The sequence below is a fragment of the Lineus longissimus genome, chromosome 8 (genome assembly GCF_910592395.1).
Source record: "Lineus longissimus chromosome 8, tnLinLong1.2, whole genome shotgun sequence".
In the NCBI taxonomy this organism is placed as follows: Eukaryota; Metazoa; Nemertea; class Pilidiophora; order Heteronemertea; family Lineidae; genus Lineus; species Lineus longissimus.
Genome location: NC_088315.1, coordinates 8,696,530 through 8,709,129, shown reverse-complemented (window position 1 = coordinate 8,709,129; position 12,600 = coordinate 8,696,530). Strand labels below are relative to the sequence as shown.

The 12,600-nt window shown below is 43.7% G+C and overlaps 2 protein-coding genes across 2 annotated transcripts; both read left to right on the top strand.

Annotated features, from left to right (window-relative positions):
- The first annotated feature begins 2,868 nt into the window (after window positions 1–2,868).
- LOC135492453 (thyroid transcription factor 1-associated protein 26-like) lies at window positions 2,869–5,082 on the top strand. The gene is made up of 3 exons (XM_064778952.1): window positions 2,869–2,986; window positions 3,628–3,808; window positions 4,000–5,082. The coding sequence occupies exons 1-3, from the start codon at window positions 2,869–2,871 to the stop codon at window positions 4,250–4,252; spliced, it is 552 nt and encodes a 183-aa protein (XP_064635022.1). The 3' UTR covers window positions 4,253–5,082.
- A 1,308-nt stretch (window positions 5,083–6,390) lies between these two features.
- On the top strand, window positions 6,391–10,879 carry LOC135492688 (NADH dehydrogenase [ubiquinone] 1 alpha subcomplex subunit 9, mitochondrial-like). The gene is made up of 9 exons (XM_064779273.1): window positions 6,391–6,467; window positions 7,055–7,225; window positions 7,466–7,563; window positions 7,938–8,029; window positions 8,610–8,881; window positions 9,242–9,386; window positions 9,719–9,814; window positions 9,974–10,040; window positions 10,307–10,879. Exons 1-9 carry the CDS (start codon window positions 6,428–6,430, stop codon window positions 10,478–10,480), a joined length of 1,155 nt encoding a protein of 384 aa, XP_064635343.1. The 5' UTR covers window positions 6,391–6,427; the 3' UTR covers window positions 10,481–10,879.
- The last annotated feature ends 1,721 nt before the right edge of the window (window positions 10,880–12,600 follow it).

Below are 12,600 nucleotides of genomic sequence, written 5' to 3'. Positions count from 1 at the left end.
AAATACTGACTATTTTCCTCCTGCTAGTTCAGCCACATGTTGTGAGAGACGACAGGATAGCTATGCTCCTGCTATAGGCCTACAGTACACGGGCCAAGAAGTTCTATGACACCATGGGTGATATGAATAAAGACTAGCAAATGCTTTTATCTAAAACTCCATGTACATTTACACTAGGCCTTTCTGTACAAAATTGAAGTAAAAGCATTTGCTAGTCTTTATTCATATCACCCCATGTGTCACCAGCTGAGAGTTGTAGGAGACAGGTGTCCATTCATGCTTTCAATGAAGCCATGCAAGAAACAGGGAAACAAATCCTCGGCTTCCGAAAGACCAAAAAGGAAGAGTGGATCAGCGCCGCATCATGGACCAAGATTGACGAAAGAAAAGCTATCAAGAAGAATCTACTGAGCACCAAGTCACCACGTCTACAGGAACGCCGAAAAGCTGAGTACTCCCAGAAGGACAAGGAAGTCAAGAAGAGCTGCCGAAAAGACAAGCGCCAATACTTCGACAACCTTGCCACAGATGCCGAGAATGCAGCCAGGAGGATAAGGACATGGCAACACTGTACAAGGCAACAAAGAAAATGAGAGGAAACACAGGACCAAGCCAAGACACCCCGGTGAAGGACAAGAATGGCTCATACATCTCCGGCGAAAAAGAAAAGACGGAGCGTTGGAGAGAACACTTTGCTGAAATCCTGCACAGACCCCCACCAACAGAACCAGCTGTAATACCAGAAGCGAGGGAAAGAATGGACATCAACACTGGCCCCATATCAGTTGACGAAGTAAAAGCAGCGATCAAGAAATTGAACAACGGAAAGGCACCAGGCCACGACGAAGTGAGCGCTGAAATGCTGAAGGCAGATGACAAAGAGACCCCAATATGGCTACACCAAGTTCTCCAACGAATCTGGGAAACAGAGGAGCAGCCTGAGGAATGGAAGACGGGCATCATCATCAAGCTACCGAAAAAGGGCGACCTTGGAAACTGTGGAAACTGGAGAGGAATAACCCTGCTCCCCCTAACCTGCAAGGTATTCTGCCGCATCATCCTCAATTGGATAGCCACAGCAGTCGAGGGAAAACTCCGCCAAGAGCAAGCCGGTTTCAGGAAAGGGAAATCATGCGCTGACCAAATCTTCGTCCTGAGGCAGATCTTGGAACAATCAGTTGAGTGGAATGCCAGCATGTACGTACTGTTCATAGATTTCGAAAAGGCCTTTGACAGTATACACAGAGAAACACTCTGGATGGTACTAAGAAATTATGGGTTTCCAGAGAAGATTGTCAGGGTGATTCAGATGCTATATGAAGACTTCGAGTGCCAAGTCGTATGTGGAAGCCAGATGACAGACAGCTTTCCAGTACACACAGGAGTCAAACAGGGTTGCATCCTCTCACCCCTCCTCTTCATACTGGTGATGGACTGGCTGATGAGAGAGACCACAGAGGGACACAGAACAGGAATCCAATGGACCCTTATGACACTCCTAGAGGACCTGGATTTTGCTGATGACGTGGCACTTCTATCCAGCAGGCACAATGACTCCCAGGAGAAGGCAAATACATTGACCCCAATCGCTGGGAAAATTTGACTCAAGATCAACGTACCTAAAACCAAGTTGATGAAACAGAACACAGCAAACAACAACGCAATCACTGTCTACGACAAACAAATCGATGACGTGAACGACTTCGTATACCTCGGCAGCAAGATGGCCTCGAATGGAGATAGCGAAGCCGACGTCGATGCACGCATCACCAAGGCCCGCCAAGCGTTTGGGATGTTGTGGACAATTTGGAAGGCAAAGAAGCTCAGCCGGATTACCAAGTACAGGATCTACAAAAGCAATGTACTGAGTGTACTGCTCTATGCGTGCGAATCATGGAAGATGACCAAGAAGATCAACAAGAAACTGGACACTTTCCAAACGAAGTGTCTGAGGAGAATCCGAGGCATCTACTGGCCAAGGACAATCAGTAACGAAGACCTACTGAGAGACGCTAACCTGAAGCCCATATCAGAATTGGTGAAGGAACGAAGATGGCAATGGTTGGGCCATGTGCTCCGAATGCCTGCAAATGCATTGCCAAGGAGAGCACTCACATGGACACCACAGGGGAGACGGAATAGAGGCAGACCAAGAGAGACCTGGCGGCGTTCCATGGCAAAGGAACTTCAAGAGAAGGGCCTAACGTGGGAGGCAGCCAGACAGCGAGCAGCCAACAGACTTGAGTGGAGGACCCTGGGGAACGCCCCATGTGCCACCTAGGGCACGAAGGGTCCTAAGTAAGTAAGTAAGTAGGTGTTCCTCCTGCATGCTAAAAACAGGGATAACTAACTATTCCTGGAGCTACGCCAGTCATGGTTTGAATATTCCTTCTGCTACACCAGCAACAAGTTGTGAAAGACGGACCAATCTTCCTGCTGCGCCTGTCGCTATTTTAATTCAATTCTGGCCGGGAGCGATTTCTCCTGCTACACCAGCCAGCGGTTGTGAAAGCCGCGGGATGGCCCACTAGAGAATTGCAATGAAGATACCGGGGAATTAGATCATCTTGACTTCATGGTATCCACCCCCTAGCTGGGGTATATCTTGTGTACCTTGATAAATGATATGCAACAACCTTGAGAGATTAGTAAAAATTTCCAATCTGACTCTCATGGTTTTATATTACCTTTGAATATAGAGTCAATTGGTGAGGTGTAAAAAAATGCTGGTCAACACAATACCGTTATAAGATTTTAATGTTAAGTTTTTAAAAAGACTTGGGTGCACAGCCGAAGACAATGAACATGATGAGATAACGGGCATGATGGAAGTGATCATCTCGTGTTTACAAATTGTTAAGAAATAAAATGGAGTCTTCGATTGCAAAATCTAAAAACACCCGGCTTAAAAAGTCATTTCCAGTAAAATCTAGAAGAGATAATAACAAAACAAAGCATCAGAACTTTAGAGGAAATGTCGAACAAGGTACGGGAGGGCGATTGTCTTTTAGAATATGCTTGTTTTCCTGAAGCGGCTTTCCCGCTTAATGTCCGGAAATAGGTCCTCACTTTCCCTTGATGCCATGAACGCCGCGTGCTAGGTGGGTCAGGGAATCGATTGTCGGATACACATTTCCGTGGCAAATAAATATGTGACCCGCTCTACCAAAACTAGGCGCTTGTCGCATCTGAACTTGACAGGTTGATACGGACTTGTTGTACTTGTTGTTCATTTCCCTATTGTAGACCTTTTGTGAAATGTGACCAAATCAGTTTGTAATAGATTTCACAAAAGGTCTACAATAGGGAAATGAACAACAAGTCCGTATCAACCTGTCAAGTTCAGATGCGACAAGCGCCTAGTTTTGGTAGAGCGAGTCACATATTAGCACTCTTCAGTTAAAACCTGATCGCATGAATATGGTATCGATTCTATTGTCTGCCACAGGCATATACTGGGTTCATATGAGATATCTGACCCCAGCCAGGCTCAGACACCCCGGGGCCGGGATACCGTACTGTGCCGGGCGGCTGTGCCCGTGGCGTGCAGTATTACAGGTAACCAAGTCCCAGACATTTTTTTAACGTTTTTTTAACAGATTCAAATATATATATTTCACTTTTCAGGCCAAGGATTCGCGGATATCAGGAAAAAGAAGATGTTTTACCAGTACAAGAAACTGCAGAAGAAAGAGCGCTATCATGAAGAAAAGCAGAAAAAATCGATGGTGGATTTGTACCAGGATGATGGCGATAACAGACGAAATAAAAATAAATCAGATAGTTCTGGGAAATCTTCTCAAAAAAGGTGATTTCTTAAAAATTCATGATAATACCAAGAGACAGTCCTGATGCCTTGCATGTACAAAAACTAATTGCTTTGAATTTAAAAAAATGTCATTGTGTATGTTGACTTCCATTCAAACCCTTTGCCTAACCCAAGCAACATTCTCTTTCAACAACAACAAACATTTGTATTTCCTGAATTTTTCTTTGAAGGGGTGGAAAAAAGTTGAGCGCCTTCGAGAAGCCACAAACAGAATTCCTGAGGAAGAAGGAAGAGAAGAAAAAAAAGTTTCAGGAGCAACAGAGACAGCAGAAAGAACGTGACGAAGCTATGGAGACGTATCAACAGAAGAAAAAAAAGAGGCAAAAGCTACTTGCTAAAAGGACGGAGAGAGGGCAGCCTCACATCGGTAGTCAAATGCAATATTTATTAGAAAAAATCGAGAAGCAAGTGAAGACGTCATGATGGTATTCAAATCTGTGATGAGGTGACTTGTCTCATATAGTGAGAAGACTTTTAGTGCTCGAAACCAGTGTTAGACAAGATTGGAATAACACCAGAGGATTACCTGTTCATTTCATTCATAACGATGACAGAGAGGTACCTTTGGTTGGAGGGTGTTTTGAACTTTGGAAAGGATATCTTCAGTACAATGTTTGTTAATAAACTCTGATGTAAAAATCTAAATTAGGTCATTGCTCTTGTTTTATTTCATGTCCTTTTTGTATCGTTATGTATGGTGTGGGAATTTGGAATGCGCCTCAATGAACATTCCATGTCCATGGTCTTGGATATTGTTTTCCATGTCTATTGGGCCAGCATCTGAATAACATTTGCTTCAGTGTTGCCTTGGTTGTGACTTCTGAAGGACGGCTGTCTATTTGTCTAGCATCTGAATGACATTTGCTTCAGTGTTGCCTTGTTGTGACAACTGAAGGAAGGATGTCTATTAGGCCAGCATCTGAACGACATTTGCTTCCGTGTTGCCTTGGTTGTGACGTCGGAAACGAAGAGATAATGTGGTAATTTTTTTCTTTATCTGGTAGTGACAAATGCATAATCAATTCACAAGTTTGTGTGATTGTGAACATTGTCCGAAGTCCAAGGGTACAACCATATCTCATTGAAAGACAAAAGAAACCTTAACTAACTATTGACAAAACTTGTATGCTTTACTAAATGGAACATTTATGATTGACAATGTGAACTACAATGACATCAATTAGGCCTGGGTTAAAGTTCAGATCATTGACATTGTGGAATTTCCTTTACCCCAGGATAATGCTGTCCTTTATAGAAGCGTGTCCTGATTACAAAGACATGAATTTGGGACCAAAACCACTGATCCCAATTGAGAGGGTGTCCTTCTTCTTTAGATAGGATATGTCTGAGAAGATTAATCTTTTCGAATATCTACTGAACTGTTATAGACAACATCCAATCCATAAAAATATGATAGTGAAGTGATGAAGACCCCTTTTAGTACCGATATTTGGTCGAATAGTCTTTTGGCGAGATCACTAAACCACGTCCTTTACGCGCTCCACGGAAAACGGTTTCGACAACGTTTACAAATTCTTGTTGGTCCTCTAAAGCCCAGTTTATCTTGTTATTGTTACCAGTTCCCAAATCAATCATAATGTGCTTATTCCTGTAGAAGAACATCACGGTACATGGATCGTACAACTCGTACATTTTGTTGAAATCCGGAACTTCAGTGATGTCAACAAGATAAATTACGGCAAAATTTTTGATCTTTTCACAAGTTTTGTACAGGATTTCATCCATTTTCATACACGTCGGATCCCAATCGTGTCCAAATCGTATCACAACAACCTTTTCCTCCTCCGACATGATAGCCTGGTCGACCTGCCATCCATTGTGAAGATGCGGCAACAAGTAAGACATCTTCTGTAATCAACTGTTTGAAACACCTGGAATAAGAAATGATACGAATGAAACGTCAGAAACTGTGCGTCAGTGAGTGTGTGTTTGTCAGTCGATTGGGGGGGGGGGGGGGCTATTGAGCTCTTATTTCCACGTGCCTGTGCCACATATGGCAATGGTAACGCCATGCTAGACAAAGATGATACGCTCTCTGTCAGGGTTGTACGTATACGGTCACTAGTTGGCCACTCGTTCTCCCCTTCAGTTCAACTTCTGTTCTTCACTTCACTTGCGCGCTTGGGCCTTGGCTTCTTTTTCACTTCCAACATTTACCAGGTGTATTCAAAAGAACTACTAAATAAAATCATTTAATGGAGGATTTTGTGAGTGGAGTACGAATGTATTGTTCAGATGGCTGAATATCTCTCAGAAACTAACCAAGATTTATTCGAAAAATGCAGAATTATTACCAAAAATGCCAGAAAATTCTCAAAAACAAAGATTTTTTTCAAGTCAAGGAACTTACCGACGTACCATAGCCTCGATTTCGCTTAAGTTTTACTCTCCAATTTGTGTCAATTTATTCAAGTTTATTACCTTATTTTATCACTATACGCTTACATATCTCATCAAGACCATAAATTTGAATGTTTGTTTGATTTTAAACTGGCCAAAATACATATTGTTATGGTAGTATTGAAAGACTGAAGCAATTTCTCATCCGGCTCGCCCTCTGGCGGTCACCTTCAGAAGATGGCGGCTCTGGTCGTATCAAAATTTGGCCGAATTGGCCGTAAGTTTCCCCAAATTTTGACCCATCTAATATAGTGTTATTGATAACAATAAATAATTATGAAAATTCACTTCACAAAGATTGCATTCAGCTATGCTGTTTCTAAAATGCACCATGGTTATTGGTTTAATTTATTCCGAAAGGTGACAGTCTGTTGATCATCGCTTCAGTAGAAAGTGTGTACAAAATGTACACTCCGCATGCATTCATGTAGGCCTATACATACTACATACATTACATACACAGCCTCACAGGTGCAGGTGAGATGACATGTAATATAGGCCTACACAGTTGACAATGAATGTGTCTCAGCTGAAAGTTAATCCAGTCTTGGTGACAGGAGTGAACCTTTCTACAAAGTCAAGGACAAATCCCAGCCCAAACAAATCAAATGCGCTTATCAGAACTCATCGGAAGCCTAAGGATACTTCGGACAATGCCATCACTGTGACCCTCTGTTCCCGGTGAAACGCATCATGACTCGTCGGTACCCAAACAAACTTCAACAAAATGTCGATGTCCCAAATCATAATACTATGCTATCATTACTTTGCCGCACTCTGACACTGTGTTTTCCTCTTCAACAGGAAAGCAGGTGACTCCAATACTTGGTGTTGTCGGAATCTGCAAACGTCACAAGTCACATACATTAACCAACTACAAGAGAGGAACTGGTGGACGGTCTTCCTTCAGTGGAACTGTCGCAACTGTCTTTGGAGCGTCTGGGTATCTTGGAGGAGACATAGTCAATAGGCTGGGTAAGATATATGAGAAGTGTTGCCTTGGCTATTGAATGAAAACACTCGGAACATCTGCACTACCAGAATTATTGTTGCGATCAAAAGCACAGTTTTATGACAACAAATATGGCACTTTTAACACAACAACAAGTGTGGCATTCACAACTTATGCCGTAGTTCATAATCATAATTTAGTGAGACATGTTTTTAAAAAATATTCACGATTGTAGAGTCTGACAAATACTTGGTTATTTCCAGGAAAGACTGGTTCCCAAGTGATCGTCCCATACCGAGCTGATCCATATGAAGTTCAGAGGCTGAGACTCTGTGGTGATTTAGGACAGATTCTTTTCTATGTAAGTTTTTAACTTCTTCAGTCACTCAAATTATAACAAACAGCTGCGGTGCTGGAGTGAAAACTTCTGCAAATAAGGCCAATGAAAATAATGTACTTGTTTCTTGTGAGCTTCCTGAATGTGCTGTGATTTTGGTCTGACACAAAAGGTGCATTTTTGAGTAAAATGCTAAGAATGTGGCAAATATATACTTGCCAACTTATGTTTCAGCTCATTCTGACTTGCTGCAAAGTGTCAAAGCTAGTCACCTCCACCCATGAAGCAATGAAAAGCTTGATTGAGGGAGAAACAAATCCATTGGAAGGGAAATTAGAACTGGTTGGTCTTGGATAATACTAAGCCAATAGCTTATCATGAGATATTTTATGATTCAGCCTATCCATTTGCAAGATGAAGCAGCTATCAAGAGATGCATGAAGTACTCCAATGTTGTGATCAACCTGATTGGTCGTGAGTGGGAGACAAAGTGAGTGCAATTATTGTCAATTCTCAGGGGGGTTAGTGTACGCAAGTGCCCCTTGTCTAATCTCTGACATCAAATTTTTCTGGGGGGAAGGATATTTTGTTGAAGGGCAGCTAGCATAAGCCATAAAGGGGCCTCATAGCCTAGGGGTTAATGCTGGCTTACAAGCATAGGGCCCGGGTTCAATCCCGGGGAGGAGCCAGAATTGTAAGTCTGGATAAACCAGCGTGGCTTTCTAGGAACTTAAATTCCTGGCTCTTCACACTCCTTCAAATCAGACATAAACCAGAAGTTCCTTTATATATTTGGTGTATATGCCAGGGCAAAGAAAAGACCGCATCAAGTGAGAAACATGAGAAGCTTGTGTGGATTCTACTGCTGGCCAAAGACACGGTCAATAGGCCAATAAACCCTGTTCGTGTGTGACCTCCCTCAGTGGCACGGAAAATCGCTCATCCCATGTTGGAGGAGGAAAACTCCTAGGAGAGGACACTTCTCAAGTGCCGAGTGAAAGCTGAAGAGGAAGAAATGTTAGCATTGTTCGTGTGTAAACAATATCATCTATGATATATATTTTTTGTAGGAATTTCAAATTCGATGATGTTCATGTGGACGGTGCACGCCTGATTGCCAAGTGTGCCAGAGAGGCAGGAGTGGAGAAACTTCTTCACATGTCAGCCCTGAACGCCAGCGAGAATCCCCAGAAGATCTACTTGAAGAAGGGCTCTCAGTTCCTCGCATCCAAAGCACGCGGAGAAGATGCCGTTCGAGAGGAGTTTCCCGACGCCATTGTTTTCAGGCCGTCTGACATTTTCGGCGGTTATGACAAATTTGTCACTTATTATGCTAAGTGGTGTAAGTGAATTTGTATGAAGCCTTTCTCTTTGGCCAGCACGGCTTGGGTGCTTCTGCTTTCTTGACGCGGTCAAGCAATTCCCCACAGTCAACATGTGACATGTGTTTCAACCCCACAGTCAACATGTGACTCTTGGCAGGTGTCTTTGTCTAACTTGTCTTACTCCACCCAGCTGTGTAAGGCTGCGTTGGATCATAGGATCATCCAGTAAGCCAAACAAAAGTTCATTTTGTAAGGATAGAGGCAGACATGGACCAAGGACAAACTGCACAAGTCTCTCTGTGGGGCATCCTTTACTTGAAGAAATGTATGAAAATGTCAATGAATATGATTCAGTTGTTGTGATTCTATCCTTGCAGGGAGAAGAAGTGGAAATCGCATCCCGATGTGGAGGAAGGGAATGGAAACAATCAAACAGCCTGTTTTCAGAGGGGACGTAGCCACGGGCATTGTTAATGCCATCCAGGACCCAGACGCTGTCGGCAAGACCTTTGATATCGTTGGGTGCGTTCCAATATATTTCAAAAAACCTTTTCAATACAAACATTTTGTTTGTAAATGAAAAGGTAGCTTGTTCTTTCACTTGTTTGGGACAGTCACTAAGGTGGCTTGTTCATTCGCTTGTTTGGGACAGTCACTAAGGTGGCTTGTTCATTCACTTGTTTGGGATAGTCACTGTTTGGGACAGTCTCTCACACAAGTCATTATCATCAGGACTGGGACCAAGTCGAGAAAGTTTAAGAGAAATATTTTCACTGGATATTAAATCAATCATGGGGAAAAACGGTACGATCATCAAAATTGCTTTTATGACTTTTGACACCACTTGCTTGCAGGCCTCACCGATACTATCTTGGCGATCTAGTTCAGTTCTTCTATCGCTGCTTGAGGAACGACTACGCAAAGATTTCGTTTATGGATCCAATCTTCAGGTAAGTGTACATCATCATCATACAGTGGAACCTCCCTTAGTGGACACCTCTCTATTAAGGACACTAGTTTTTAGTACTAGTACTAGTACTAAAAATGATTAGTTATTGATCAATTTGTTATCATCAATAATATATCAAATCATTATAAACTTCTTTCAGAGCCAAGGTCCGATGGATGACGTACGCCCCAGCCACTCCAATCATGACTTGGGAGAAAATTGAACGGGTAAATATGAGAGTTATTTGTTTGGTTAAGTATTATACTGAGAGAGTACCAGAATCGCCTTGTTCCTAGGCATCATGCCAGGGTACGATCAGTGCACAAGTGAGACAATCCAAATGTAAGAGAGTCTTCTTGGGGACAAGATTGAGGGATGTAGTCCCCCGAACCTGACTACGAACAAAAGTACGCACTGATTCAAGGCGGGCCACTCCAGAGGATGTTTCCAAAGTTCTAGGTTAAACTCATTTTCAAAACTTCCATCTCTACAGGAATTCATCACCGATATGACAATGGAGAATCCAACGCTAGAAGACCTTGGAGTCAAACTTACACGGATAGAGGACCGAGCAATTTTCGATCTGAAGCCCATGCGTCTTTACAACTATTACGAAGAGAAATTAGGAGAATTTGCTCCACCCTCGTGGCCACCGGTCCTTGCATGATCGGTCTGGTGCCATAGAACAATAATTCTTAGAGACTTCTGTGTGCTACAATTAAAGGGGGGCTATAGGCAGGAGCAAGGGGGTCTGATTTGTGGTCTCCATGTGACCAATTTGCGCTGGAGGGGAGCTGGGTCTTCATCGACTCTGTGATGAAGAGTCTTGCATCCTGTATGAATAGTGCTGATATGCTGCAGGATCCTAAAGACCAGCCATCTCCCCCATTTTTTCTGTGGGAGTTAACACAGCTCCGAACTTATTTAAAACATGGACAATTATCAAAATTCAACACCAGGGTACCCTTGATCCTGAATTGATGTGTAAGAACCATTTGTTTGAATGGGCACTGAGGTATTGTTATTGTAAATAAATTTATTGTGTAGATTTAAGAATTTGTTCAATTTGGCTGGTATTTTGTAGACTTGTCAAATCTAGCATTTTCGACTGTTGAAGTATTGTCAACTCTGATTGATTCGTGGCCTCTTTGGCAGGTCTCGTCTCTTTCCTCATGTTGTCAGCATTGAGCATCAGCCTGGCTCGATTGGGTTGCAAGAAGGCTGAGTTGTTCCCAGCTACTGCACTTGCCAATAGGAACAGCCCTGGCTGCTCCAAAATGTTGAAAAGGTTGTGAAAAAGTGGAGACAGTACAACCGTCTTGTCAACAAACCCCGATCAGGCGTGTGACTGTTGCACTTTGTTCACACATTGCGAAAGAGACGAGACACTAAGAACCATACCATATCAGGCCTGGTTACTCCATCATCGTCTTGCCAACATGCTCAGATAGGCGACAGTCGCAACCAGGCCGAATCGGACATTGTGCGAGAGAGGAAACAGTCACAATCATCTAAAGAAGCCTCATCTCTGGGCATGTTGGGAAGACGGCTGAGGAGCTGTCAGGCGCTATTTTTGTCTCGTGAGTCGTTGTGACTGTCTCGTCTCTTGCACCTCATTGTCAACACAGTAAACCAGCCAAACTCGGTCTGATGTGGTTGTGACAATGCCATCTGTCACATGTTACCATGGAGCTCATAGACAGTGACCGTCTCTCTTATCTCTTACCATGTTGTCAACACGATTGAGGAGGTCATAGGCCCGATTTTGACAGGTTGTGACAGTCTCATCTCTCACCATGTTGTCAACTCGGTTGTGGAGCTCATAGGCCCGATTTTGACAGGTTGTGACAGTCTCATCTCTCACCATGTTGTCAACACGATTGTGGAGCTCATAGGCCCGATTTTGTCAGGTTAAGACTGTCTCATCTCTCGCCATGTTATCAACACAGTAGTGGGGTTGACGGGCACGATTTGGTCTTGGTGGGACTGTCTCATTTCTGTCACCATGAGAGGAATATGGTCGTGGAGCAACCAGGCCTGATTTCGTCTGGTTGTGACTGTCCTCTCTCTGTCAAATTCAAAGGAACAAGCCAGACTGCTGCACCATGTGGCATCATTGCGAGAAAGATTGGACAGGCCCAACTACATCGGACCAAACCTGGCTGCTCCACCCCAGTGAGAATATCGTGAACAAGACGAGACAGTCACAACTAAGCATCTTTGGGCCTGGCGGCTCCTTGCCAATGTGGTGAGACAGAGGAGACAGTCGCAATCAGATCGAATTGGGCCTGGCTGCTCCGTGGGGAGGTAGATAAAAATGTCACAATCAGACTGAATTGAGCCTAGCATTTCGACCATCCTGTTGCTAGCGTGTAGAGACAGCGGAGACATTCACATTAGACCGAATCGAGCCTGGATGCTCCACTACCATGATGCCAACAGGGTGTGATAGAGGAGACAGTCACAATCCGGCCGAATCAGGCCTGGTTCCAGCACTATCGAGTTACCAACAGGGTGTGATAAAGGGAACAGTCGCAGTCAGACCGAATCTGGCCTGCTTACTACACCGCCATATAGCCAACACGGTGTGATAGAGGAGACAGTCACAATCAGACCCGATCACCCGACCGAGCCTGGCTGATCCACCGCTTTGCGGTGGGACGGATGGGATATAGTCATTACCGGATTGGATCAGCGCAATTTCGTCTAATCGTGACGATCTCGTATCTTTCACCATATTGGCGACACTGTGGAGCAGCCGGGCCTGGTCCTATAGTTGTGACTGTC

Bases quoted from the DNA above. Each gene is read 5' to 3' on its own strand.
- LOC135492453 (XM_064778952.1), top strand. From the start codon at position 2,869: ATGGAGTCTTCGATTGCAAAATCTAAAAACACCCGGCTTAAAAAGTCA. The intron at 2,987-3,627 runs GTACGGGAGGGC...TTCACTTTTCAG, and splicing joins TAGAGGAAATGTCGAACAAG to GCCAAGGATTCGCGGATATC. The intron at 3,809-3,999 runs GTGATTTCTTAA...TTTTCTTTGAAG, and splicing joins GGGAAATCTTCTCAAAAAAG to GGGTGGAAAAAAGTTGAGCG.
- LOC135492688 (XM_064779273.1), top strand. From the start codon at position 6,428: ATGGCGGCTCTGGTCGTATCAAAATTTGGCCGAATTGGCC. The intron at 8,030-8,609 runs GTGAGTGCAATT...TATTTTTTGTAG, and splicing joins GGTCGTGAGTGGGAGACAAA to GAATTTCAAATTCGATGATG. The intron at 8,882-9,241 runs GTAAGTGAATTT...CTATCCTTGCAG, and splicing joins CACTTATTATGCTAAGTGGT to GGAGAAGAAGTGGAAATCGC.